At 36.4% G+C, this 25,709-nt stretch overlaps 2 protein-coding genes across 9 annotated transcripts in view; one reads left to right on the plus strand and one right to left on the minus strand.

Annotated features, from left to right (window-relative positions):
* LRRC39 (leucine rich repeat containing 39) overlaps window positions 1-2,016 on the plus strand; it is a 19,862-nt gene extending 17,846 nt beyond the window's left edge. For both annotated transcript variants that reach the window (XM_004263077.4, XM_049714793.1), the window contains one exon: window positions 1,760-2,016. In XM_004263077.4, the coding sequence (XP_004263125.1) occupies window positions 1,760-1,815 (56 nt within the window). In that variant the 3' untranslated portion in view covers window positions 1,816-2,016. The remainder of the gene's footprint in view (window positions 1-1,759) is intronic.
* TRMT13 (tRNA methyltransferase 13 homolog) lies at window positions 118-25,666 on the minus strand. 7 transcript variants are annotated; one of them, XM_004263076.3, is made up of 11 exons: window positions 25,520-25,666; window positions 21,392-21,438; window positions 21,238-21,304; window positions 12,860-12,922; window positions 12,615-12,684; window positions 12,352-12,458; window positions 11,835-12,002; window positions 10,020-10,092; window positions 5,803-5,877; window positions 2,568-3,000; window positions 118-2,241 (listed from the first exon to the last, which is right to left on the minus strand). In XM_004263076.3, exons 1-11 carry the CDS (start codon window positions 25,664-25,666, stop codon window positions 2,046-2,048), a joined length of 1,446 nt encoding a protein of 481 aa, XP_004263124.1. In that variant the 3' UTR covers window positions 118-2,045. The 7 variants fall into 7 exon arrangements, with proteins under 7 accessions (XP_004263124.1, XP_033289602.1, XP_033289607.1 ...); XM_033433711.2 differs by lacking the exon at window positions 25,520-25,666 and adding an exon at window positions 25,295-25,316; XM_033433716.2 differs by lacking the exon at window positions 11,835-12,002.
* Window positions 25,667-25,709: the final 43 nt, after the last annotated feature.

A 25,709-nucleotide genomic window follows, 5' to 3' on the forward strand; every position in this document is an offset into this window, starting at 1 on the left:
CTTATCTTCCCATAGAGGACTTGGTATCATTGTCAGAAACATTCATTGGGCCACAGGACTCTATCAGTATAATTGTGTGTGTGTGTGTATGTTTTATGAAATATAACAGAGATAATGCCTGTTGTAGCATAGCTTTTATTTCTGGGCATAAATTGTTGAATGAAGCAAAACAGACTGTATAACACAAATTAGCATTGCCTAACTGAGTAAAATCAGGTTAATTATTGAACGACGTATTATTATCTTCATTTATGTTCTCTTGAGTTGGGGGCATGAGTAGCTAATTTAAACAAACTACCTTATTTTAATAATATTTGACATAGAACTTATAACAAGAGAAAAAAGGTTACAACTTAAACAGAGATAATAAAACCAAGTCTGCCTATTTCATTAAAAATATTGTTATGAATTACTACTATTAAAAATGGTTAATATTTATTGAGTACTTACTCTGTACTTAGAACTGTTCTAAGCATTTTAATGTGTTATTTCATTTAATGCTCATAACAACCTTGTGAGGTATTATTATTATCTTCATCACGCCCATTTTAAGCGGGGAATTGAGGCACAAAGAGATCAAGTAGTAGGGTTGGGATTTGAACCTAGGCAGTCTCATAAGACATGTAAGATTAAAGTAGAAAGGTCAGAAACTAAAAATGAGCTAGACTTCTAATTTATAATTAAGGTAATCATAGACCTACAAATAATAGTTACCTAAGAATATCATTATAAATATCTACAATCAGTAATTCTGTATCTTTGTCTTGGCAAATGTACAATGATTAAGATAAGTTTTACAAATAAGGCAGAAATAAACCAAGGATAAGATGAGGAAAGACTAACAGTCTTACCATATGTTTGGTTTAATGTTTTCTTGTGCATAGAAACTGCTTATGAGCTAAATGAAGCCCGAAAGTGAGGTTTTTGGTATCACTATCTAATTTCTACTTTATTCCAAATTATTTTCCCAAACAGGAGAGAATATATTTGTTCTTGTATATGTAAAAATGACCTTTTAAAAGATATGACACCTAATTAACTTCAGAAGTTATTTGCAAATTTCAATTTAATTTGTGAATTAGGCTTACAAGTATCTTTTTAGAAGTTCTCACTAGATAATTAATTTAAAAAACGAAGTGAAATAGTTTTTTTCCTTGAAAATATCTTTTTAGGGGCTTCCCTGGTGGCACAGTGGTTGAGTCTGCCTGCTGATGCAGGGGACACGGGTTCATGCCCCGGTCCAGGAAGATCCCACATGCCGTGGAGCGGCTGGGCCCCTGAGCCATGGCCACTGAGCCTGTGCGTCTGGAGCCTGTGCTCCGCAGCAGGAGAGCCCACAACAGTGAGAGGCCTGCGTACCGCAAAAAAAAAAAAAAAAAAAAAAAAATATATATATATATATATATCTTTTTAGTTTTGGTGTCTGTCATGGACAAATTCTGATAATATTTAAACACAGGTATGGCTCTTGAAATCTGAAGGTGAATTCATTAATTGACTGTGAACATCTCTGAATTTGTTTGCAGTAGAAACAAATAATCACAATTAATTATTCTTCCTAGATCTGCCTGGACAAAAAATCCATACATAAACCAACTTCTCAGATTGGTCCTTGTTATAAACTGACAATTGATTATTACATCTTGAACTTGAAAAATAAAAAGTATTAAATAAAACCAAAGGAAAGTAAATTTCCAAAATTAATGCAAATAGAAAGTTAATGTGCTAGTTACATGTTGACATGTTATGTGTGTTTCAGGTAACCAAGTCAACTGCTCTACTACTTTACCAAACTCTATAAATGCTGATGGATAATATAATTCAAGATGCCCTGCTGAAGAGGATTACTTTGGGAATTTGGTGAATTCTCTAATGTTTGGACTTACTTCTAAAGTAAAAAACAAAGCCATTACCAAAGTTCAACGAGGCCACATTTTTTAAAGTTCATATTATCTGCTATTTAAATTATATTTTCATGAATATAAAAATACAATTAAAAAATTTTTTTTGGTGGAAGACAGATGTTGTTCAAAATTTCTTTTCCATTAAGCAGTTGTTTCTGGTGATGAAGAATGATTTGGTAAAGCAGTTAACAATACATTTTCCAAAGACACCAGAGGGTCTGTATAGTACTGTAAAGCGGGATTGAATCCTTTCTGCTGTAAATAGTTGATTCGGCCTTGGTCAATCAGCAATTTACAAAGATGCCCTATTTTCTTCTTTTCTTCAACATTAAGAAACCTAAATTGAATAAACACACACAACACATTGTTAAAATTCTGTAAAACCTTATAACAAATTATTTTAGTCTTATTCTTTTGATAAGCTGCTAAATAACCCACAACATAGTACGTGCTATGTCCCATGCTCCCAAGATATGTTTTATTAATGCCACAGTTAAAGTGTGTATATTTTAACTTATTCTAAAATTACTAAAATATATATATATATTTTTAGTAAAATATATTTTCATGAATGAATTTTTGGTAATATTCATCTAAAAATAAAGTATAGTAATAATAAAGTATTTCTGCCCTAGTGTTGTGCATTTCAAAGTAGTCACTTACCCAGGCAAACTCTCAGTGCTGTCATCTGTGATTCTGTATCCTCCATCATCATGCTCTTCACTGCCATCATTCTGTTTATCTTTTCTTTTTGTGGAGATATTTGAAGCTTCCAAAGATGTTTTTTGCATCCCACAAGTCGCCCAACTACTCATTCGCTGGAAATAGTGGAATTCCACTGCTCCAAGGCCTAGAGCCCTGAAATATTCTTTGCCCACATAATGTCTCCAATCACACCTGTGGTGACAACAGAGTGCAATAACAATGCCAGCCACAGGGGTCCACTTCTCTGGGATATTTTTTTCATTTCCTTCCTTGGCCAAAGTGTTAATTTCTTTTTCTGTTTTATCATTCTTTACGCGTTTGGCTAAAGGTTCTTCATTCCTTTCCTCACAACTGGCAGCATAGGTTTCAACCAAACATCGTAATGCAAGATCTGCAAACACAATTATGTGGCCCCCCAAACCACATCATCTTTAAAAATAAGTATTTTTTACATTTATTAGGCAGTATGGTTTTTAAAAGCCCAACAAAAACTTACTTAGCTCTATACTTGTACTAATTCTTTCATGTATTATCAACTTTGTTCATATTTGCCCTTTTCTCATTATTGTACCATTTTCTCTAATGATTTATTCTGCATAAAGTCAACTTCCCCAAAAAAACTGTGTGAAGCTTAAGATCTAAAATTTGTAAAACTTTTTGTCCAACTACTCAAATTTGCTCTCATTTCTCCTACCCTTGTTAAGGAAATGACTTGTATAGAAAAAATTTATGTCTCTATATTTAACATTCCAGGGAAGTTTTGAGCTTAAAGAACCCAAAGAAAGAAACAGGAAAGGCATTGGCTAAGCATCTGCTAAGTTGATGTTAGGTGTCAGTCTTGAAATGTAAGATGTTCACAGCAAATAGTGAAGAGTTGAGAAGAGTGGAGTCAGAAGGTGGAAAGTAGGCCTTGCTGAGTAGCCTTACTATAGTTATACATTCCTTCAGCAAATAGTTACTGGATGCTTTTCATGTGCAAGGCTTTGTGGATGTATGATGATTAATAAACACAAACTTAGAGAAAAGTGAACTCTATATTAAAATGAAAAATTTATAGTCCACTTAAAAACTAAACAAATGGATTTTTGATGATTATGATAATTTCCCACTGACGACTGCTATATTATTGACAATACTGGAAAGACTCCAAATATATGCTGTAAAATCCACATTTTCTGTCTGATTAGAATGTCACACTGTGTTTGATCAATCAAAAACATATGTATTTTTAAACTTTATTATCCCAAGATGTCACAAGTGAATAGTAAATGATCTGATATTTTACTAGTATATATAGTACAATATATGAATTTAAGTCAACAAACTATCAGGAACGTGTTATTTGGAGAAGGCGATAGCTGATCTATTATTTTATAAACTATTATTTTCTGACAAAAGATATTCAGTCACTGTTTTACTTATATTGGAGTTAAGTAAATGGTTTTCAGAAATGGGGATAATCAGAAAAATTATTAAAAGAATGAAGTTATTTTAGAATCAGAAGGAGCTTTAGCAATCCATCTCAACCCCCTCCTTTACAGAGAACTTGAGGGACAAAGCCACGTACCTAGAAAGGGACAAGGAAACACAGCACATTTGTGGCCAAGATTATTTATTCATTCAAATAATAAATAAATAAATAAATTCTGAACAAATTCATTCAGAATTAGATATATAAACAGAAAATTAATATACAATGAGCTCCAGATATGCAGAGGCAACTATGATAAACACTAAGGAGGAGTATCTTATTTACGGAGGTTCCCTGAAAGTGGTGACAATGAGCTGAAGAAGGAGTAGAAATTGATCAGTTTAGAAATGGACACATTATAGTATACGGGAAGGGTTAGAATGTATAGACCAATAGATATAGAGGCAGAAAGTGGCAAAGAGAGGAAGGCAGAGGCCAGATTAAGACTAGGATGTCATGTTAAAGAGCTTAGACTTTAAGGTGTAGGTGACTGGGAGCTACTGAATAGTTTTAAGAAGGGGAAAGACACATTAGGTGTGTGGAAGATGGGTCTGAGTATTAGTATTTAAAGGACAAGTAGTGGAAAGACACCATGAGATATACAGAAAGAATGGCACAGATGTAGGGGAAGAACCAGGAAAGAATGTCACAAAAGAGAAGAAAACAGAATTTCCAGAAGGGTAAGCAACAATAGCAGAGATTTTTCATTAAGATGATGATAGAGTGATGAAGGGGGAATTCAGATAGAGTGAATCAAGGAGGGAAAAAGTGTGTGGAACAATGAGAAATGGCCAGTGTAGATAAGATTTCTGAGAAACTTGGGTTAGATGGGTAGGAGTAAAGGAGCATTTTTTGTTTCCTCCCCAGGATAGAACTGGCTTACTTCAGAAGGCTTTTATGAGAGTTAAATGAGACAAGGTATGTGAAAATCATCTAAAAACTATGAAGGACAACACATATATAATACTTAAAGTCATCTCCAGCCAACCTGAATAACTCTTATAGAGGCTCCAAGTTCCCCATATGGGTAGACATGAAATTAGCGGAAGCCAGAAGAAGATATAACAATAGTTAACATTTACTGAGCACTGATATGTGCCAGACACTTTATATGTAAACTGGCAAATTATATGTTGTTATCCTCGTTTTACAGATGAGATAACCAAAGCTCAGAAAGGTTAAGTAATCTGCCAAGGTTATACAGCAAAGTTGAACCCTGTACTATCTGATTTCAAAGCCCATGTTCTTTCTACTTTATCATGCTACATCCGATGGATCCAAGTGCTAAGGCACATCTTAATGTTTCCGTTTTTGTTTTCCCTAGAATCCTGATACATAATCATCTTCTAGTGGGAGAAGTTTCAGAGTCCTTCCCAAGCAACTCCTCTAAAAAAATGAGTAGCTTCTGGGATAGAATCATAACAGTTTCCATAAATGGTTTATTTCCTTTTTGGTTGAAGTATAACCCAACGAACTTTAAGGTTCCACATGACACAGTATTTACACGTAAAACTCTTTAATTCATCCTGCAAAATGGCCAAAATGAGCAGATAAGTAGGAAAGCTCTAAATCTGATATAATACAGGGCCAGTGCTACTACGAAGATTAATCAGTTGCAAACAAAGGATAAAAACTACTGAAAAGAGACTCTTTAAATATTTGAGACCATGTTAAGCTAAAACTTAATGTGTTCGTCTCGACATTATTAGTATGTTTACATACCTGTTGCCACACCACACAGATGTTTTCCAATTCCTACCACAGGTAGTTTTTCTTTGCTTAGCAAAGGAATCTTGTCTGAAATAAAAAGAAATGAGAACTAAGTTAGCTCTCTTGTTAATTAAGGCATTAAGTGGCCTCCCAAAGAGAGAACTAATTAGAATCTTTGAATTTTAGGGCTGAAAGAGACACAGGCAAAAAATTCTCACTTTATAGCTTAGGAATAAGAGGCTCAAAGATGTAGTGACTTGATAAGTAACACAGATGGCTACGGACATAGCCAGAATCAGAGTTAAAAATTTTTCTGTCTTCCTTTTCTTCCCACCTCGCCCCCAGCTGGTTCTTTACTCCTGAGTTAATTTCTTGACTTTTGGGCCAATGCTATTTCTTCTATACTGACTCAGGACTTTACCCTGTAGAAGCCTTATTTTGCTAAATATTATTACCCATTGATAAAAGGACTCAGAAGTTTCCTTACTAGATTTATTCTGCATAACTAATATATATGATAAATACATATAATACAACCGACACTTTATATTATAGAATACTATACTCAATATTATAATCAAACTAAAGATATAGCTTTCATTATATCTTGATAATCAAGGATAAGATATTTTAGCTTTCACACTGTTCTGAATATGAATAAAAGAAAATATTCATAATAGTAGTATAAAAGTAAAATAAAAAAAGACATCTACAAGGTAATGCAGTAAAATGTAGTATATCACAGTTATGGCTTCCATTTTTTCCTCCCTATTCATTTTCCTTTTTCTAAGATTCTGAAATGAAAAGTATGTTTCCCCCTACGAATCCAGCTACAGCGCCCAGCACAGTGAATTGTCCAATGGAGGTCCTTAGTAAATATTTCAAATTCTTTGTTGCTTGCTTTCAGATGATATCACATACTAGGAGAAGAAATTGGTACCAACTGGAATAGTTTGCCTGTGAAGGTGGTTCAAGAAACTTATCCTCAATCAGGGTGAAGAGACAGGTTGTCTAAGAAAGCCCTTATGGAATGGGGGGCATCAGGAACCTTGGAAGTAGAGCTGAGTTAGTTACTGATAACAGAGTGTGCCTGCACAAAGTCTATTTAACAAGTAATCAGATCCTCACCTCATAGCCACCTGGTGACTACCTCTTTACCAGCTGGTGGAAAACTGTAGGTTAATTCTCTCAAGCAAGTAAAACAGGAGGTCACAGGGTTGAAGGATAATAGGAAGTTGAAAGTTGAAGTGTGGTAAAATAGCAGGATTAAGTGAGTATGCGTATAGATTAAGCTCTTGTCACTGGGTCCCAGAATGTTGGTAATCAGACCTTTACCCTCTAGGCAGGTGATCAGAAGAGTCTTTTCTGGGGAACCTGACCAGCCCAAGAGGAAAGATCATGTTCTAGACAGGTCATTCCAAACTGGAGCTCAGAGTCAACAACTCCACCTGAAGGCTCAGAGCTCTTAGTCCCTCAGTCCTCACTATGAACACACCATCAAAAAGCACAGATGTTTGAGCAGAGCCTCTAAGTTGAAAGAGACAGACCAAAACAAATGGAAAAGAGCAACTTAGTGAAAATACAATATGAAGGGAGGATACTTCTAAAAAAAATCATTAATATCCTCACAAAGATAGTATAATTATGAAAAAAGAACAGGTTACAAAGATAAATTCAGAGAAAAAAAATCTTAGAAATTAAAACTATGACAGAAGAAATTAAGTTGAAGAAATCTGAGAAAGTATACAAAAAAGGCAAAAGATATAGAACACAGAAGTAAAGTCAAGAAAAGTAGAGAACCATTCCAGGAGGTCTAATAACTAAATCATAAAAGTTCTTCCATTAAGGGAGAAAAGAAAAAATGGAGCAGAGAAAATTATGAAAGAAAGAATGCAAGGAAATTTCCCAGAAAGCTGAGAATACTGGAATCTCTCAATCAGGATTTCTCATCCTTGCCATTATTAACTTTCGGCCCCAATAATTCTTTGTTGTCGGGAGCTATACTGTACCTTACAGGATATTTAGCAGGTCTCTGGTTTAGCAGGCTCCCTGGCCTGTATCCATAAGATGCTGGCAGCATGTGCATTCTTAGGACAACGAAAAATGTCTCAGACATTGTCAATGTTCCCTGAGGGCCAAAACTGCTTCTAGTTGAGAATCACTGCTATACACCAAAGAGTCCATCAAGTGCCCAGTACAACAGATAAAAATATAACTACATCAAGACACATCACTGTGAGAATTTACAACACTGAGGACAAAGAAAAGAACCTATAAATCTCTGTAAAGAAAAAAGCAGATGACACACAAGGGATCAGGACTCAGAATGGCACTGAACTTCTGAACAACAATACTAGTGGAGTAATAGTTTCAAAATTCTTAGAAATAGAAATACCCAGACAAATCAAGTGTAAGGGTAAAGTAAAAGATATTTTCAGACAATGCAAGGTCTCAAATTTATCTCTAATCTGATTGTTTCTCAGGAAGCTATAGGAGGAGGTGCTTTCCCCAAAGACAGTAAATCAATAGAGGAAGATATGTGATAAGATGTGGAAAAATAAATCCCAACCTAGGAGAGTGAAGGGAATCCCCAGGATGAAAATGAAGAGAATTTTAAGGTTGACAATTGTGCTCCAGGAACAGAGGGCACCCAGTCTACGTTGGAATGTATCTGAAGGATCCAGGAGAGAATTTTTCAGGAAGATAGAAACTAACAGAATACTTGGTAAATGTATTAAAACAAATACAAATTTTAAAGTTATACCTTTTTGTTTAAATTGAAGTATAGTTGATTTACAATGTTGTGTTAATTTCTGCTGTACAGCAAAGTGATTCAGTTATACATATGTATATTCTTTTTCATATTTTTTTCCATTATGGTTTACCAGGAAATACTGAATATTCCCTGTGCTATACAATAGGACCTTAAAACAAACACATTTTTAAAAGACCAAGTAAACAAAATTTTAAATTAACTATTAACTCAATAAACAAATTTTATTTACTACATGGGCCAGCTGTGGTTTGCGTCACAGGGCTGAATTTAAATTAGCAGAAGAGGTTGCTGGCATATGTTTGCATTATTTTCATTTTATTTATTTTTTAAAATTTATTTATTTATTTTTGGCTGCATTGGGTCTTCGTTGCTGCGTGCGGGCTTTCTCTAGTTGTGGCAAGCAGGGGCTATTCTTTGTTGCGGTGTGTGGGCTTCTCATTGTGGTGGTGGCTTCTCTTGTTGCAGACCAGAGGCTCTAGGCACACGGGCTTCAGTACTTGTGGCTTGCGGGCTCTAGAGCACAGGCTCAGTAGTTGTGGCACACGGGCTTAGTTGCTCTGTGGCATGTGGGATCTTCCCGTACCAGGGCTCGAACCTGTGTCCTCTGCATTGGCAGGTGGATTGTTAACCACTGTGCCACCAGGGAAGCCCATATTTTCATTTTAAATAATATGAAAAACTATTTTTTTTTTTTTTTTTTTGCGGTACGCGGGCCTCTCACTGTTGTGGCCTCTCCCGCTGCGGAGCACAGGCTCCGGACGCGCAGGCTCAGCGGCCATGGCTCACGGGCCCAGCCGCTCCGCGGCATGTGGGATCTTCCCGGACCGGGGCACGAACCCGTGTCCCCTGCATCGGCAGGCGGATTCCCAACCACTGCGCCACCAGGGAAACCCTGAAAAACTTAAAAGGTACAGAAAGGGCATTAAAGAGTATGACTGATGGGTGTGTGTGTGTGTGTGTGTATGAAATATGAGGTCCATAGAGATGGGTTATTTTCTTTGGTACAATTTAAAATTGTAGGAAGTAGTTTTTACATATTAGCTAGGCAGAAAGTATCTTTTACATATTAGCTAGGCAGAGAACTATCTCATTTCTGTAATAGTTTAGCTAAAGTCATGTTAACTATAGGCAGAAGGCTAGTATATGGTATGAACAGACTCAGTAATTAATTTAAACAGGATAAAGAAGCAACATAAGGACATATTCTCAAAACTTTTAAGCTATTCCCTAGTATGATACTTCATTCCTAGTTGATACTGAAAAACAATTTCTTAAAGTTTCAACCCTAATTCTATTTATATTTACCTAAATGTTAGATATAACATTCTATATTAACAAAGGATTAATCTGTTTTCCCTGAAGCAGTGTTCTGTGGGATTGGATTTCTAAGCAACCCTCAGAGTTTGAAATTTCTATGATTTATGGACGAGCAACTGAAAGTTATGCAACTTACTCAAACACAGGTGCTGAATATCAATTTGAAGTCTCTCAAACACTGAATTTTTCTTTCTGTGTTTGCCATCTACCTGCGCAAATAGAACATTATTATAACAATGCCTTTTATGTAAAAAAAGAACAAAAGCTTTATGAAAAAAGATTTCTATTTGTTTTCAAAATTCAGAGCAAATAATTTTCCATCTTAGTTTTTAGTGTTTAAAAAGTAGAATTGTTAATTAAAAAATTTAAGATTGTATATTCTGTGATGAAAACTCCAAAATAACAATATTGTACATCTTTATAAGACTTGAACATTTTATAAATTATTATGTACACATTATTTCCTTTAACTCTAAAAATTCCCAATTCACTGATGAAGGAATTATGGTTCATAGATAATAAAAACCTCTACTTCAACAGCAAGTTCATTCAAAACTGAACTCATTATTTCTCCCTCCAAACTATTTTTCCCTTTCCTTCTTCTGTATTCCCTATCTGAGGGAAGCACACCACTTAGTCACTTAAGGCACAAAAGGTCACCAGAAGAACTCCTCTTTCACACTTAATGGATAACAAGTCACCAGGTCTCGGGGCTTCCAACATCATAACATTTCTCACACTCTTTCCCTCCTCTCTATCTCATTGCAACATCCTTAGCTCTGGCCCATTTCTTACCTGGATTACTGGATAATAATGATCTTATTATTAATCTCCCTAATTCAAGGTTCACACTCTTCTGACACAGCTTCAATGGTACTGCTAGGAGGAACTTTTAAAACCCTTTTCTATTTACTTCACTAATTCTTATATATTCTTTCAATCTCCTCTCAGCTACCACCTCCTCCAGGAAAACTTCAGTGACCCACACTAGACTGAGGCTGGCACTCTATCTTCACACTCCTATAGCATCTGGTACTTATCACTATCATAAGACACTTAGCATACTGAGCCAAGATACTTATAAGTCTGTCCCATTAGATGTAAGCTTCCTGAAGACAAGAATTAAATCTTGTTTCCACTATACCCCCAGCTTGTAGCAGGATAAAGTCAAACTCCTCCCTTCGCATAAAATATGAGCCCTTCCAGAGTCTAGGCCTCCTCTCCCATCTCATCACTGCTGAACTCTACTTTGCACCATGGACTTCCATCACACAGAAATGTTTCCATGCCTCCCTGCCGTTTCAGGCATTTAGTTACACTCTTCTTGCTTCCTAGAATGCTTCTCAAACCCTGTATCTAGCAAATACCCACTTTTCAAGATATAGCTCAAGCACCACCTTTTCTGTGTAGCCATTCACCATCCCTTCTCTGCAGTAAAACTTGTCACTCCCTCCTTTGAACCTACACTGTACTCTGTACGACCTTTTTTCATATTTTAACCCTTTTCTATAATCATTTATCTGTTTGTCTCTTCTTTCCAATATAAGTAACAGAACATAGGGACGTTGTCTTATTCGACTTTACCCAATATCTATCAAGGTGCTTGTGGTATGCTCAATAAATGTTTACTGAACAAACAGTTGGTAAGTTTCAGATGTAGGTTAGGACTTAAGACTTTTAACTCCTAGCTTGAGCTTGGCTCTTTCCACATAATTTCTTGTCTCTGTAAATATTTTAAGAACTCAGATCAATGAACTATCAAAATTTAGATTAAAAAATTTACCTTCAGTTTAAATCATCAGTATAATTAGAATAAAAAGCTATAATCAAATAAACACACAAAAAATTCATTTTCTTTAAGAGGCCTGTTTCTGAGTATCATTTTTTTTTTCCAAACAAGAAAAGTGCAAACAAAGTTTGGTTACCAATATACTACAATGATTTCACTTACCTTGAATCTTGTGGTCACCTTTTCTACTAGGATGAAGTGAACTTTTTCAGCATCTTTTAAGGCAATATCAACCCAATGAGATAATTTTCCCTTTCCTGCTCCAAACTCAACAAAGCATCTTCTTGGACCAAGTAACTTTAATTTTTCAATGTTACCTAAAATAGAAGCCTGCAAACTTCACGAGATTATTTTATAAACTAGAGCAAAAACATTCGGCTCAAATGGGAAAATAGCAAGATAATTTCTATATAGGGCAGCATGTTCACACTGATAATTTTTGTTTGGCTTTAAAGCTTTTCTCTTGCTTTTAAATATTTAACATGTAATACTCAGAACCATATCCATTCCAAGGATTTTTATATATTTTTATATACATTTTTTGAAATAGGGATTCTGTACCCTGAAAGATAATCTAAACAAAATCTCATTAATAACTATATTTAGAAACAAAAGAATGTTAGCTTTGACAAATGAACAAAAAGGCCATTTTTAGTAGAGTTACTATGGCTAAACATACCTGCTGTTTCAGATGTTTGGTTGCAGAATCACCGTTTTTAGGGTCATTAAGGGCATCATGCAACGCTGGATGGGACATAATTTGATCTTTAAGTGTAGAGTTCAAACCTGTGCCAAATAAAAGCACAAAAGCTTAAACAACCAAACATGAAACCATAGGGCTCTAAACAATGGTAGCAGTATCTCTTAAACCACAGTGGAATTAACTCATATACCACCTGATTATTCTAAAAAAATTTAACTTGCAAATTTAGGCAGACTTACCCTCACTTGCTTTTCTCAGTTTCTTAATTAAGTTTTCCATCTGCTCTTCAGAGAGAAAAGAAATTGGAACCTATATACAAAAATGGGGCGTGAGCTGGTCTGGGAACTAATAAATAACATTGATTCTATAAGAAAATGCATTCTAAATCAAAATAGTTAATTTATTCCAAAAATTGGAACACAGCTTATTTACAGTGTGGAGATGATTATAAATACTTTGTAAAATTAAAAAGTCAAGTACTTACTAATTGTTCAGGTATTTCTGTTTCATCTTTTAAGCCTGCATTAATATCTTGAATAAAGAAGTCCTGAATAAAAACAAAACCAAACCATAACAATACCGTTATTAACGTGACGAGTTCACAAAAATTAAGCTGAAAAACTGATCCGTGCCTTCTTCCAATACTTTGTACCTGCCATCCTCCCTTTCTCCCGTTCATTTATTCATTAAATAATTACTGAGTGACTACTATGGTCCTTAACTTGCTTTAGGTGCTGAGGATTTACCACAGTGGAGAACAGTACAGACAAAAATCTCTGTGTTCACGGATCTTACATTCTAGTGAGGTGGCTATTTGAATAAATATTTATAGTCTGAAGAAATTCATTAGTAATTTTTACTAAAGTTTTTACCTGTCTCCAGCATAGACTGAGGACTGTGTCATTTTTGCTAATGGTTAAAGCAAAAACAAAGACCCAACTACAAATGGCTGTTTATCAGCTAGGCAGCAGGGCCAAAAGCAGAGATAAGAAAAAATATTACAATGGTTTAGCTCTGATTTCTTCTATTTTAAAATACCAATTAAAATAGAAATGTCCTGTGATATTATGTTGTTTAAATTAACATAGTGAGATATTTATAGTCCATTTTCAGAGAGAGAGACTCTAGGCAAGGATCTAGATTAGCATTGTCCAATAGCACTTTCTGCAACAATGAAAATGTTCTACATTTACCCTGGCCAACTTGGTAGCTATTAGCCTTGAAATACGGCTAGTGTGACTGAGGAACTCGATTTTCAATTTTATTTAATTTCAATTGACTCAAATTTTAATAGTTACATAGCCATAGTTAATGGCTAGTGGCGACCATATTAGACCACGTAGATATAGATGAATGAAATAGCACAATTTTTACAAATTCTGTTTTGAAAGTGAAAACAACTCCTGGGACATTATGCATAGCAATGGGCTTTAGTTACGCAGATAGGAGAAAGGTAACATGTGGATTGTATGCTGCTACCTTTACCTATACGGGTAATAACGGAAACCAGTGATTAAGTGGAACAGGTGAAGAAAGCAGGTATTAGAATATTTTGTTGGATGACTGGCAAAACTATAAGAGAAAATTAACTATAACTATTAGTAAACAAACGAGTGATAAGATTTTACCTGGGTTTCATGTTATACATAGTGTACTAAACACTGTTCTGCATTTCTTTCCTCTTATCTCGTCATCCCACTACTTTTCTCCCCTTCCTTTCCACTGTGTCCCAGCATGCAATGGAATCTGTGCAGGGGTATTCCATTTTTTTTTTTTTTTGCCAATGCCATGTGGATTGTGGGATCTTAGTTCCCCAACCAGGGGTTGAACCCAGTCCACTGGCCACGAAAGCACGGAGTCCTAACCACTGGACCACCAGGAAATTCACAGGGGTATTCCATTTTTAATAAATTCATTTCTTCTCTCAAACTGTTTCCACAACACGTATTCAACCTGCTTGCTTTAACTAAAGCCTGACACTTAGGTAAGGAAGATAACCTCCATGCATACCTGAAAGTAAAGGCAACATTCTTTCTTCTTACTGAGGGGCTAACTGGGGTAGTCATCACTTTTCTTCTACATGGTTTTTTCTTTCTTTTTTTTTTTTAATTGGAATATAATTGCTTTATAATGTTGTGTTTCTGCCATACAAGGAAGTGAATCAGCTCTATGTATACCTATATCCCCTCCCTCTTGTATCTCCCTCCCACACCCTCCCCATCCCACCCATCTAGGTCGTCACAGAGCACCAAGCTGAGTTTCCTGTGCTTTATTAGCATGTTCCCACTAGCTATCTATTTTACGCATGGTAGTGTATGTATGTCAATCCTAATCTCCCAATTCGTCCCACTCTCCCCTTCCTCCCCTGTGTCCACATGTCCATTCTCTACGTCTCTGTCTCTATTCCTGCCCTGCAAGTAGGTTCATCTGTACCATTTTTCTAGATTCCACATATATGAGTTAGTATACGATACTTGTTTTTCTCTTTCTGGCTTACTTCATTCTGTATGACAGACTCTAGGTCTGTCCACATCTCTACAAAGGACCCACTTTCGTTCCTTTTTATGGCTGAGTAATATTCCATTGTATATATGTACCACATCTTCTTTATCCATTCACTGTTGGACATTTAGGTTGTTTTCGTGTCCTGGCTATTGTAAATAGTGCTGCAATGAACATTGGGGTGCATGTGTCCTTTTGAGTTATGGTTTTCTCAGGGTATATGCCCAGTAGTGGGATTGCTGAGTCATATGGTAGTTCTATTTTTATTTTTTTAAGGAACCTCCATACTGTTCTCCACAGTGGCTGTATCAATTTACATTCCCACCAGCAGTGCAAGAGGGTTCCCTTTTCTCCACACCCTCTCCAGCATTTATTATTTATAGATTTTTTTGATGATGGCCCTTCTGACTAGTGTGAAGTGATACCTCATTGTAGTTTTGATTTGCATTTCTCTAATAATTAGTGATGTTGAGCATCCTTTCATGTGCCCCTTGGCCATCTACATGTCCTCCTTGGAAAGATGTCTATTTAAGTCTTCTGCCCATTTTTTGATTGGGTTGCTTGTTTTTTTGGTATCGAGCTCCATGAGCTGCTTATATATTCTGGAGATTAATCTTTTGTCTGTTGCTTCAATTGCAAATATTTTCTCCCATTCTGAGGGTTGTCTTTTTGCCTTGTTTATGGTTTCCTTTGCTGTGAAAAAGCTTTTAAGTTTAATTAGGTCCCATTTGTTTGTTTTTATTTTCATTACTCTAGGAGGTGGATCCAAAAAGATACTGCTGAGATTTATGTCAAAGAGTGCTCTTCCTATGTTTTCCTCTAAGAGTTTTATAGTATCCGGTCTTACATTTAGGCCTTTAATCCATTTTGAGTTTACTTTTGTGTATGGTGCTAGGGAGTGTTCTAATTTCACCCTTTTACATGTAGCTGTCCAGTTTTCCCACCACCACTTACTGAAGAGGCTATCTTTTCTCCATTGCATGTTCTTGCCTCCTTTGTCATAAATTAGGTGACCATGTGTGTGTGGGTTTATTTCTGGGCTTTCTATCCTGTACCACTGATCTATATTTCTGTTTTTGTGCCAGTACCATACTGTCTTGATTACTGTAGATTTTTGGTATGGCGTGAAGTCGGGGAGCCTGATTCCTCCGGCTCCATTTTTCTTTCTCAAGATTGCTTTGGCTATTCAGGGTCTTTCCATACAAATTGTAAAATTTTTTGTCCTAATTCTGTGAAAAATGCCATTGGTAATTTGATAGGGATTGCACTGAATCTGTAGATTGCTTTGAGTAGTATAGTCATTTTCACAATGTTGATTCTTCCAGTCCAGGAGCATGGTACATCTCTCCATCTGTTTATGTCATCTTTGATTTCTTTCATCAGCGTTTTATAGTTTTCTGAGTACAGGTCTTTCGCCTCCTTACGTAGGTTTATTGCTAGGTATTTTATTCCTTTTGATGAGATGGTAAATGAGATTGTTTCCTTAATTTCTTCCAAGACTGAACCAGGAAGAATTAGAAAATATTAGCAGACCTATCACAAGTAATGAAATTGAAACTGTAATTAAAAATCTTCCAACAAACAGAAGTCCAGAACCAGATGGCTTCACAGGTGAATTCTATCAAACATTTAGAGAAGAGCTAACACTTATCCTTCTCAAACTTTTCCAAAAAATTGCAGAGGAAGGAACACTCCCAAATTCATTCTGTGAGGCCACCATCACCCTGATAGCAAAACCAGACAAAGATATCACACAAAAAAGAAAATTACATTGATGAACATAGATGCAAAAATCCTCAACAAAATACTAGCAAACAGAATCCAACAACACATTAAAAGGATCATACACTATGATCAAGTGGGATTTGACCCAGGAATGCAAGAATTCTTCAATATACGCAAATCAATCAATGTGATGCACCATATTAACGAGCTGAATAAAAACCATATGATCATCTCAATAGATGCAGAAAAAGCTTTTGACAAAATTCAACACCCATTTATGATAAAAACTCTCCAGAAAGTGGGCACAGAGGGAACCTACCTCAACATAATAAAGGACATATATGACAAACCCAAAGCAAACATCATTCTCAATGGTGAAAAACTGAAAGCATTTCCACTAAGATCAGGAACAAGACAAGGATGTCCACTCTTGCTGCTCTTATTCAACATAGTTTTGGAAGTCCTAGCCTCGGCAATCAAAGAAGAAAAAGAAATAAAAGGAATACAAATTGGAAAAGAAGAAGTAAAACTGTCACTGTTCGCCGATGACATGATATATACATAGTATACAAAGAAAATCCTAAAGATGCCACCAGAAAACTACTAGAACTAATCAATGAATTTGGTAAGGTTGCAGGATACAAAATTAATGCACAGAAATCTCTGGCATTCCTATGCACTAACAATGAAAGGTCAGAAAGAGAAATTAAGGAAACAATCTTCTACACATCTTTATGTAAAAATATTTTTCTTTTTAAACTTATGCCATCTGTCCTACTAGTTCTCACTTGGGAGGCATCTGGAAATGTATGGGGATATTTTGTTCTCAAAATGACTGAGAGGTGCTATTGGGAGACAATTATCTACAGGTCTCTCAATTTTCTGTAAGTCTTATAAGCAAAGGCACTGACCCCCCTCTATTCTAGACTATCTTTGCAAGGACATTTGTATACCAATCAATCTTAGAAGATAGAAGTAGTGTCTCCTTCTAGAGCAGTGGCAGGCCTGCTTATTGTACAATACAATAAAGAAATGTCTACTTATGGAACAAAGGTGAGGCAGGTTTCCTTACTGCTCATTTAAAAAGATATATTTCCTAAGCTTGGCCTTCTTCAGCTATGACACAAGCTGTGCACAAACATGTGCAGCATCCACCAAGACCACTTCAACTTGAGGGCACTTAGGGAACAAAGGGAGTTGATGCAGACAAGAAGCTCACATTGCTTGCTGTGCAGCGAGTAATAAAGCCCTTTGTCTCTGACCCAGGAGTCTCATATCTTCTTCCAGCATCCACAATCCTATGGTAGGCTAACTTGTTAGCTTGAAAATAAGATTAGATTTCAAATCCTTCATACTTCTTGACAAGGGCCTTTGTCATCTTCCACTCAGAAGCCAGGAATTCTAAAAACAGGGATGCTCTAAAGTGCACAGGATAGGACTGTCCCACTCGAAATGCCAAAAGCCCCCACTGAGAAACAGTGGGCTGTTAAACATCTTCTAATTCTCCCAGCAGTTGTCAACTATCAATCTGTTGGTCATTATCCAATATTCATTAAGAACTTTGACACCAAGCTGTTCTTTCCACTAAGTTCAGCCAATTTGACTATGTTTTCAAGCCATCCAACAAACAGCTCTGCTTGACCTTTTTAATTCTAATGACCTTTGCTCTACTTTGGCAAACTACTTTCAGGGGGCCTCTAGATTCTGGTGTTACTATGAACCATTTAACCTCTGAAACCTTAAACTTCATTAGCCCATTCTCTGACTATAACTTTGTACTATGTTAGTACAAAGTATAGTGATTCTCTTGTTCCTAATCATATTCTTTCACGTTTTAAAGAGTTTCATCTTTTTTTTAATTTTTTTTATTTTTTATTTTTTATTTATTTATTTTTTTTTTGAGTTTCATCTTTTAAAGAGTCTGTTTTTTCTCAGCTAATTTCTGGCTTCCCTTTCATGCCACCCAGTCTGGACACTCAGTACCATTGTCATCATTATCTTTCACAATCTGGTTCTCTGTCAAACCCACCCTTACAAAACCGAATGCCTGCCTTAATATGACTTTTTTTTTTTTTTTTTTTTGGTCTTTTGTTTTTTGCGGTACGCGGGCCTCTCACTGTTGTGGCCTCTCCCATTGTGGAGCACAGGCTCCAGACGCGCAGGCTCAGCAGCCATGGCTCACGGGCCTAGCCGCTCCACGGCATGTGGGATCTTCCCGGACCGGGGCACAAACCCGTGTCCTCTGCGTCGGCAGGCAGACTCGCAACCACTGCGCCACCAGGAAAGCCCTAATGTGACTTTTAACTCCCAATAGTTTGAAAGTTAAAACTGCTGAACACTGCTGAAGCAAAGCTCCTCAGTCATTTGGACTGGTGCCAGTTCAAATTCAGTATCTCCATCAGTTTGACTCTCAAAGATGCCTAGCAATTATTCTGCATAACTCTAATTCTAAACTTTTACCTCTCTCCTCAAATCTCCTACTATACCATCACCTCCCTTAATCACCTTATCTCTTACTTCAGCAAGGAAGTGTAGCTATCAAATGACATCTTTCTCAATTAACCTCCTGTCAGCTCAAATTTACCTGAACTGATATCCATCTTATACTACTTCCCATCTACGTAAGTGGAAGAGCTATTTCTTCCCTTCGACCTCTATTTTGTACCCTATTTCTGCCTGCTTCCTGGGGAGCCTCACACTAGCAGTGATGCCCTCTTCTATTTCCAACTTCTTCTTCTCTACTGGCTCATTACTCTAAGCATACAAATAAAACTCTTTTCTCCCATTTTATCTATCTATCTATCTATCATTTATTTAAATTCATTTTTTGGCCACACCGCGCGGCACATGGTATCTTAGTTACCTGACCAGGGATCGAACCCATGCCCCCTGTATTAGAAGCGTGGAGTCTTAACCACTGGACTGCCAGGGAAGTCCCTCCCATTTTAAAACACACTCCTTCTGTCCTACCTTCCTCTCTGACTGCTATTCTACCTCTCAAGTTCCATTCATAGACTAGTTTCTTAAAAGAATAGTTGACACTTAAGATTTCTACTGCCTTGTCTTCCATTTACTCATATATCATTTCAGTCTGATTTCTGCCCACTCCACTCTATTTAACATGCATTTTGCTAAACTCTTTGATCTTTAACAACTGCCATATTGCCAACCCAACGGATTCTTTTCTGTCCCTACCTTACTTGACTCCACTGTGATGCTAGACACAGCTGATCACTCATTTCTTTTAGGTGTCAGTGTCACCTAGAGCTCTCTCCTTGGTCTCATGCTCTAATTCCTGTCTACCTCTCATCTTCTATTCAGCTCTCCCCTTGTATTTCATACTTGTCATGTGAGTTACCCATGTTTTCTTCCTTGTCTGGATGACTCTCCTTTGACCTTTAGGTCTCATGTTATGACATTCCTTCAGAAAAGCTTCCTTGACTCCTTTCCCATCTCTCTAAACCCCTATGTCCTCCCCCAAAAGGGTTAGGCTATTCTCCTTTATTCTTCCATAGCACTCTGTACTTAATCTATTTTAACACATATAATATTGTATTTTCTATCCCTTCCACTAGATTTTCATGTTATTTTAAGCAGGGTGCTTGGTACAATGTCTGGCATAAGTGCTCAATTAATATCTATTGAATAAACAAGTCCCCCAACTTCCCCCCAGTTCTAACTAATCTCTTACCCTGGGTAACTTAAAAATCCAAAGCTTCACCTATGATCTGTATGTATTTGACTTCTGAATCTTTATTACTCGCCCAACCCCTCTACTGAGTTTCAGACTCACATATCCAACTCCGAATTTCCAATCAGTCAACAACTTTTATTGATTCTGCTACCTAAATAATTCTTGCATTTATCTATATTCTTTCCATCCTCTTTAATTCAGTCTCTTATCATGTCCTACCTGGATTGCAGCAATGCCCCCCTAACTAGACCTTCTGATTGCAAGCCATCCTCCCACATTGCTCTAAGAGAAAGTTTTCTAAGAGATAAATCTGACCCCACCATTTCCTCACTTGCAATCTTTCAATGGTTCCCTGTATCTTTTAGAATAAGTACAAGTTCCTTGAAAACCTCAAGTGGTTTCTCAATTTCTGCCTCTGCACATATAGTTCTTTCCACTTAGAAAGATTCTTCTTTCTTTTCTTTGCCAAATCAAGACTTAGCTCAAGTGTTATTCCCTCTGGGAAGCCTTTCTTGACCCCTTGGATTTAATTTTAATGCAAGTATGTGCTCTTATCACATGTGTACTTACTTCTTTCATTGAACTTATTAAATAATGCCCATTATTTACAAGTTACTTACCAGTCTCAAGTAATTTCCATGAAGGCTGGGATCATATTTTATTGAAATGAATTTAGTAGGCACTAAGTAAATATTTTTGAATAACTAAACTGTGGAATTATTCTCTGAATACCACTCTTCTTGCATAAAATTCTGTTATCTCAATTAGGAGTCTAAGTGGATTCACAATCTGATGTCTTATATACACTCAAATGTATTTGCCATATTTAAGCCTCCTGAGGCAAGAGTCTTGTTAAAAATTCACATTTGTAATCTACTAAGTATATATAAACATTACATACCACACATTTCACCATTCAGTTTTACTGATCAAACACTTACAGGTTTTGGCTTCTCTCTTGAGTTACATTTTTTCAAATGTTTTGCTAGTTGATCTTCATATACTGTGCTAAATTTAAAGAGAAAATTATTTAAAATAAGACTGTGATAATCACTGTTTCCAGCACAGAAAAACCCTTCTCTGACCCATACTTACTGTTTTGGATCTAAAGGACACAGGATTCTTTTCCGAGCATTTTCTTCCTAATTAAAAAAAAAAAAAAGGCATATTTATTTGAATAAAATATCAAGTTCACTGCTTACAGATACTAGATACAACTTCAGTGTAATCATAAGCTTATGCTATCCCAAAACAAGGTAAGGAAACCTTACAAGGACATTAACAAAACACTGGCAAAATCAGGTCATAGAGTTTAACAACAAAAATCTCCAGTGTCATGTGATATCACCTCATACCTGTCAGAATGGCTATCATCAAAAAGAACACAAATAACAAATGTTGACAAGCATGTGGAGAAAAGGGAACCCTCCTACACTGTTGGTGGGAATGTAAATTGGTGCAGCGGAAAACAGTAGGGAGGTATCTCAAAAAACTAAAAACAGAACTACCTTATGACCCAGCAATTCCATTCCTGGGTACAGATCCAGAAAAACCAAAAACACTAATTTGAAAAGATACATGTACCCCAATGTTCAAGGCAGCATTATTTACAATTGCCAAGATATGGAAGCAACCTAAGTGTCCATCAACAGATGAAAAGATCAAGATGTGGTATATATATATATATACGCATATATACACAAACACACACACAAACACACACACACACATATACACACAGTGGAATACTATTCAGCCATAAAAAGAATGGAATTTTGTCATTTGCAACAAAATGGATAGACTTGGAGGGTTTTATAGTAAGTGAAATAAGTCAGACAGGGAAGACAAATACTGTAGGATATCACTTATACGTGGAATCTAAAAAAATACAACAAACTGGTTAATATAACAAAAAAAGAAACAGACTCACAGATATAGAGAACAAACTAGTGGTTACCGGGGGGAAAGGGAAGGGGGAAGGGGCAGTACAGGGGTAGAGGATTAAGAGGTACAAACTGCTACGTATAAAATAAATAAGCTACAAAGATATATTGTACAACACAGGGAATATAGCCAATATTTTATAATCATTATAAATGGAGTATAACCTTTAAAAATTGTGAATCACTGTATTGTACACCTGTAACATATAACACTGTACATCAACTACACTTCAATTAAAAAAACACCTTTGGTGTAGCTCGTTTATGTATATCTGAGCAAATAATGCTTTGGACAACCAGGGTCTATAGCTTCAAACACGTTATAGAAACGGTCTACATATGGAATTTTGAATCTATGACAGCACTGACTATAATATACACTATTATTTTAGGTATTACTAAGAAAGGAAAAATGTTGCCAATTTAAATTATAACATGTCATTGATTTTAAGAAGCATTCTGATTTCAGAGATGTTAAAATGTGAAAAAAAAAGTAAAAAAAAAAGTATCTCAGAAACAAAGAAAGACAGATCTTCCTCAACTTATGATGAAATTACAACCTGATAAACCCATCATAAGTTGACATATCTTAAGTCAATAATGCATTTAATACACCTAGCCTACTGAACATCATAGCATAGCCTAGTCTACCTTAAATGTGATCAGAACACTTATATTAGACTACAGTTGGGCAAAATCATCTAACAGCCTATTTCATAATAAAGTGTTGAATATCTCATGTAATTTATTGAATACTGTACTGAAAGTGAAAAACAGATGGTTGTATGGGTACAGAATGGTAGTAAGCATATTAGTTGTTTACCCTCATGATAGCGTGGCTGACTTGAAGCCCTGGCTCCCTGCCACCGCCCAGCAGTGCATATCGTTAGCCCCGGAAAAGATGAAAATTCAAAATTCAGAATGGCTATCATCACGCTCTCTACTGAATGCCTACCGCTTTTGCAACATCATAAATCCAAAAAAATCGTAAGTCGAACCATTCATTGTAAGTTGGGACTGTCTATATGGTATTTTAACCATTTGGTATGTGGCCTTACTCTACTAGCTTTGCAACTTTTTAGTATAGAAGAGTTACATCCTGTTCGTTTCTAAGTTACATGGATTTAACTACATATACTCAGGAAAAAAAAAAGGAATTAATAGTGTTGGCAAGTCTACCCAACACTGACATGAATCTGTATATAACAGGATAGCATAACAGTTAAAACCAAAGGTCAGCCAGACTACCTAGGTATGACTCCCAGTTCTATCAATCAGGCTCCTAACTATCAGCTCCTAACTCTACAATCTGAGGTAGTCTTACTGCCTCATCTGAAAGATGAGAATAATATATCTTACCTCCGAAGGGTTGTAAAAATTAAGTGAGCTAATAGGTTAAAAAAACAAAACAAAACTGCTTAGCATGGTGCTGTTCATACAGTAAATGCTAAGTGTTCACGATTAGTATTAACAATTCCTTTTTCATTTTATTTCAGTTCTGATCTGCCTCCCAGCATATCCATGAAACTATGTACACAGAATTTCATGAACATGCTAAGAGACTTTTCAGTATCTTTTGAAAATATAGTACATTATTCTTCCCTATTTGCTGACTTGAAAGTCTAACCTCCATGAAAGAGAAGACTCTATACTAACCTCCCAAAGCTTAATGATAGAGTAGGGGAGAAAAGCACTTTTAACATTTATTATTTGGGTTTACAAACAGGGCTTCTCAACCTTGGCACTACTGATATTTCAGGTTGGATAATTCTTTTTCGTCCTGTCCATTGTAGGATGTTTAGCAGAATCTCTGGCCTCTCTCCACTAGAAGCAAGAAACACTCTTCAGTTGTGACAACCAATATGTCTTCAAACATTGTCTGGGGGTGCTAAATCAGCCCCATTTAAGAACCACTGGGTAAAACTGAGTACAAGTGATCTCAGCCATATATGACACTTAAGAAAAAAAGAAGACAGAAACAATACATCCAATTATAACATAAATTACAGATTCAGTAGGATGCCCAAAATTGAAACCCAAATCATAGTCATGGAAACTGTTTCCACTTAGTGTTTTGCAGTCTTTTTTCAAGGGATTAATAACATGATGTCATTCCTCTCCAGGAATATGGATCACCCTGTAAGGATCTATTCATATTCTACCACTGTCACCGTCTGCAGTCACCTCTGGGTGTCTAATTAAGGTGAAGTGTAAGGCCTTAGAGTGAGAACAAAATCCTCCTCCTATCAGAAAGTTCATTTTTCAATCAGGGGATGTTTGCTGGTGCTCTCAAAACCAGCCAATACAACAGAGAGTGTACTTCAAAGAGTTCCCATAAATCACAGGTCACTCACATTCCAAAACAAGAATAAGCTTGTTTCAGTACACTTCACCCTAGGCAAATATTAGCCAAATCAAAATATGAACTAGAGCTATAGCTATGAGGGACAGTAGGAGATGAAGGGGTTCTGGGGTTATCTGTACTGGATATTGCCTAGAAGGATAAACCATCTAACAAAGAAAAATAATGTAAATAATACTGGACATTCAGAAGGCATAAAATCAGATGCTTGTCTCTTTGGTTTAATCTTTCTAAAACCTATTAAACATGCTCTTTTTCTATTAGCATTTTACTGTTCTTGATTTTTAAATTTCCTATCATATATATCCTAAAGAAACACACATACTAAAAATATGTTGTTTGACAATACAATCATAAGTATAATTGAACAAAACTGTACACTTTCTGTTCTCAATTTTAAAAGGAGAGTCAATTCTTACATGTTTTTAAATCTTTCCTTCCCCTTTTCAGCAAAGTAGTTATTAGTTGCTTTCAAAAGACCGTACGTCTAAATAAAAAATTTTAAAAGTTTCTCTCAACCGCATTGACAAGAAGTTATTATCACTCACGGAACAATGAAAACACAATTAGTGAAACCTTGGGATGCTTCTTTGATCACTCTTCTTTCTAAACCACCATTTCCCATCAGGAAGGCGGAGAGTGAGCGGAGGGCAAGAAGCGGTAGTCTGCCGTAAAACTAAAATCTAGCATTACCATGAGCTGGTATCAAGATAAACGGGTCACTGCTGGCGCTTTACTTAGTACAAGAAAACACTGCACTTCACTACGGCTCATCATCTCTCCCTAGGGAGGCCAGGACTGCGTTTATCACAGGAAAAGCTGGAAAATCCAGGGGACTGAAGCAGAAATCTGTCAGAGGGGAGGTGCCGGACCAGGAAACTTATTTCCGACTCTCGAGAGGGTAAGGCGATACCAGACCTCCGCGGCTCCAGCGTGTTCACCACAGAACCTTTTTCCTGCTGCCACCACCATCCTGCAGAAGCGCTTCTTCTTTTCCACATAGTAGCCACATCGCCCCTCTGCTGGAAAGCCAGTTCCGTGCGGCGTCGGCGCAGAAGCCGCCATAATTCAGGTCTCACTTTGGGTGGCAAGCATTGATCGGCTGAAG

Source organism: Orcinus orca, chromosome 1 (assembly GCF_937001465.1).
Source record: "Orcinus orca chromosome 1, mOrcOrc1.1, whole genome shotgun sequence".
In the NCBI taxonomy this organism is placed as follows: domain Eukaryota; kingdom Metazoa; phylum Chordata; class Mammalia; order Artiodactyla; family Delphinidae; genus Orcinus; species Orcinus orca.

Coding starts and splice junctions, on each gene's coding strand:
- TRMT13 (XM_004263076.3), bottom strand. CDS start 25,666: ATGGCGGCTTCTGCGCCGACGCCGCACGGAACTGGCTTTCCAGCAGAG. Junction 21,305..21,391: donor TGTCCTTTAGATCCAAAACA/GTAAGTATGGGT, acceptor CTTTAAATTTAG/CACAGTATATGAAGATCAAC. Junction 3,001..5,802: donor TCTGTGTGGTGTGGCAACAG/GTATGTAAACAT, acceptor TTGTGTTTGCAG/ATCTTGCATTACGATGTTTG.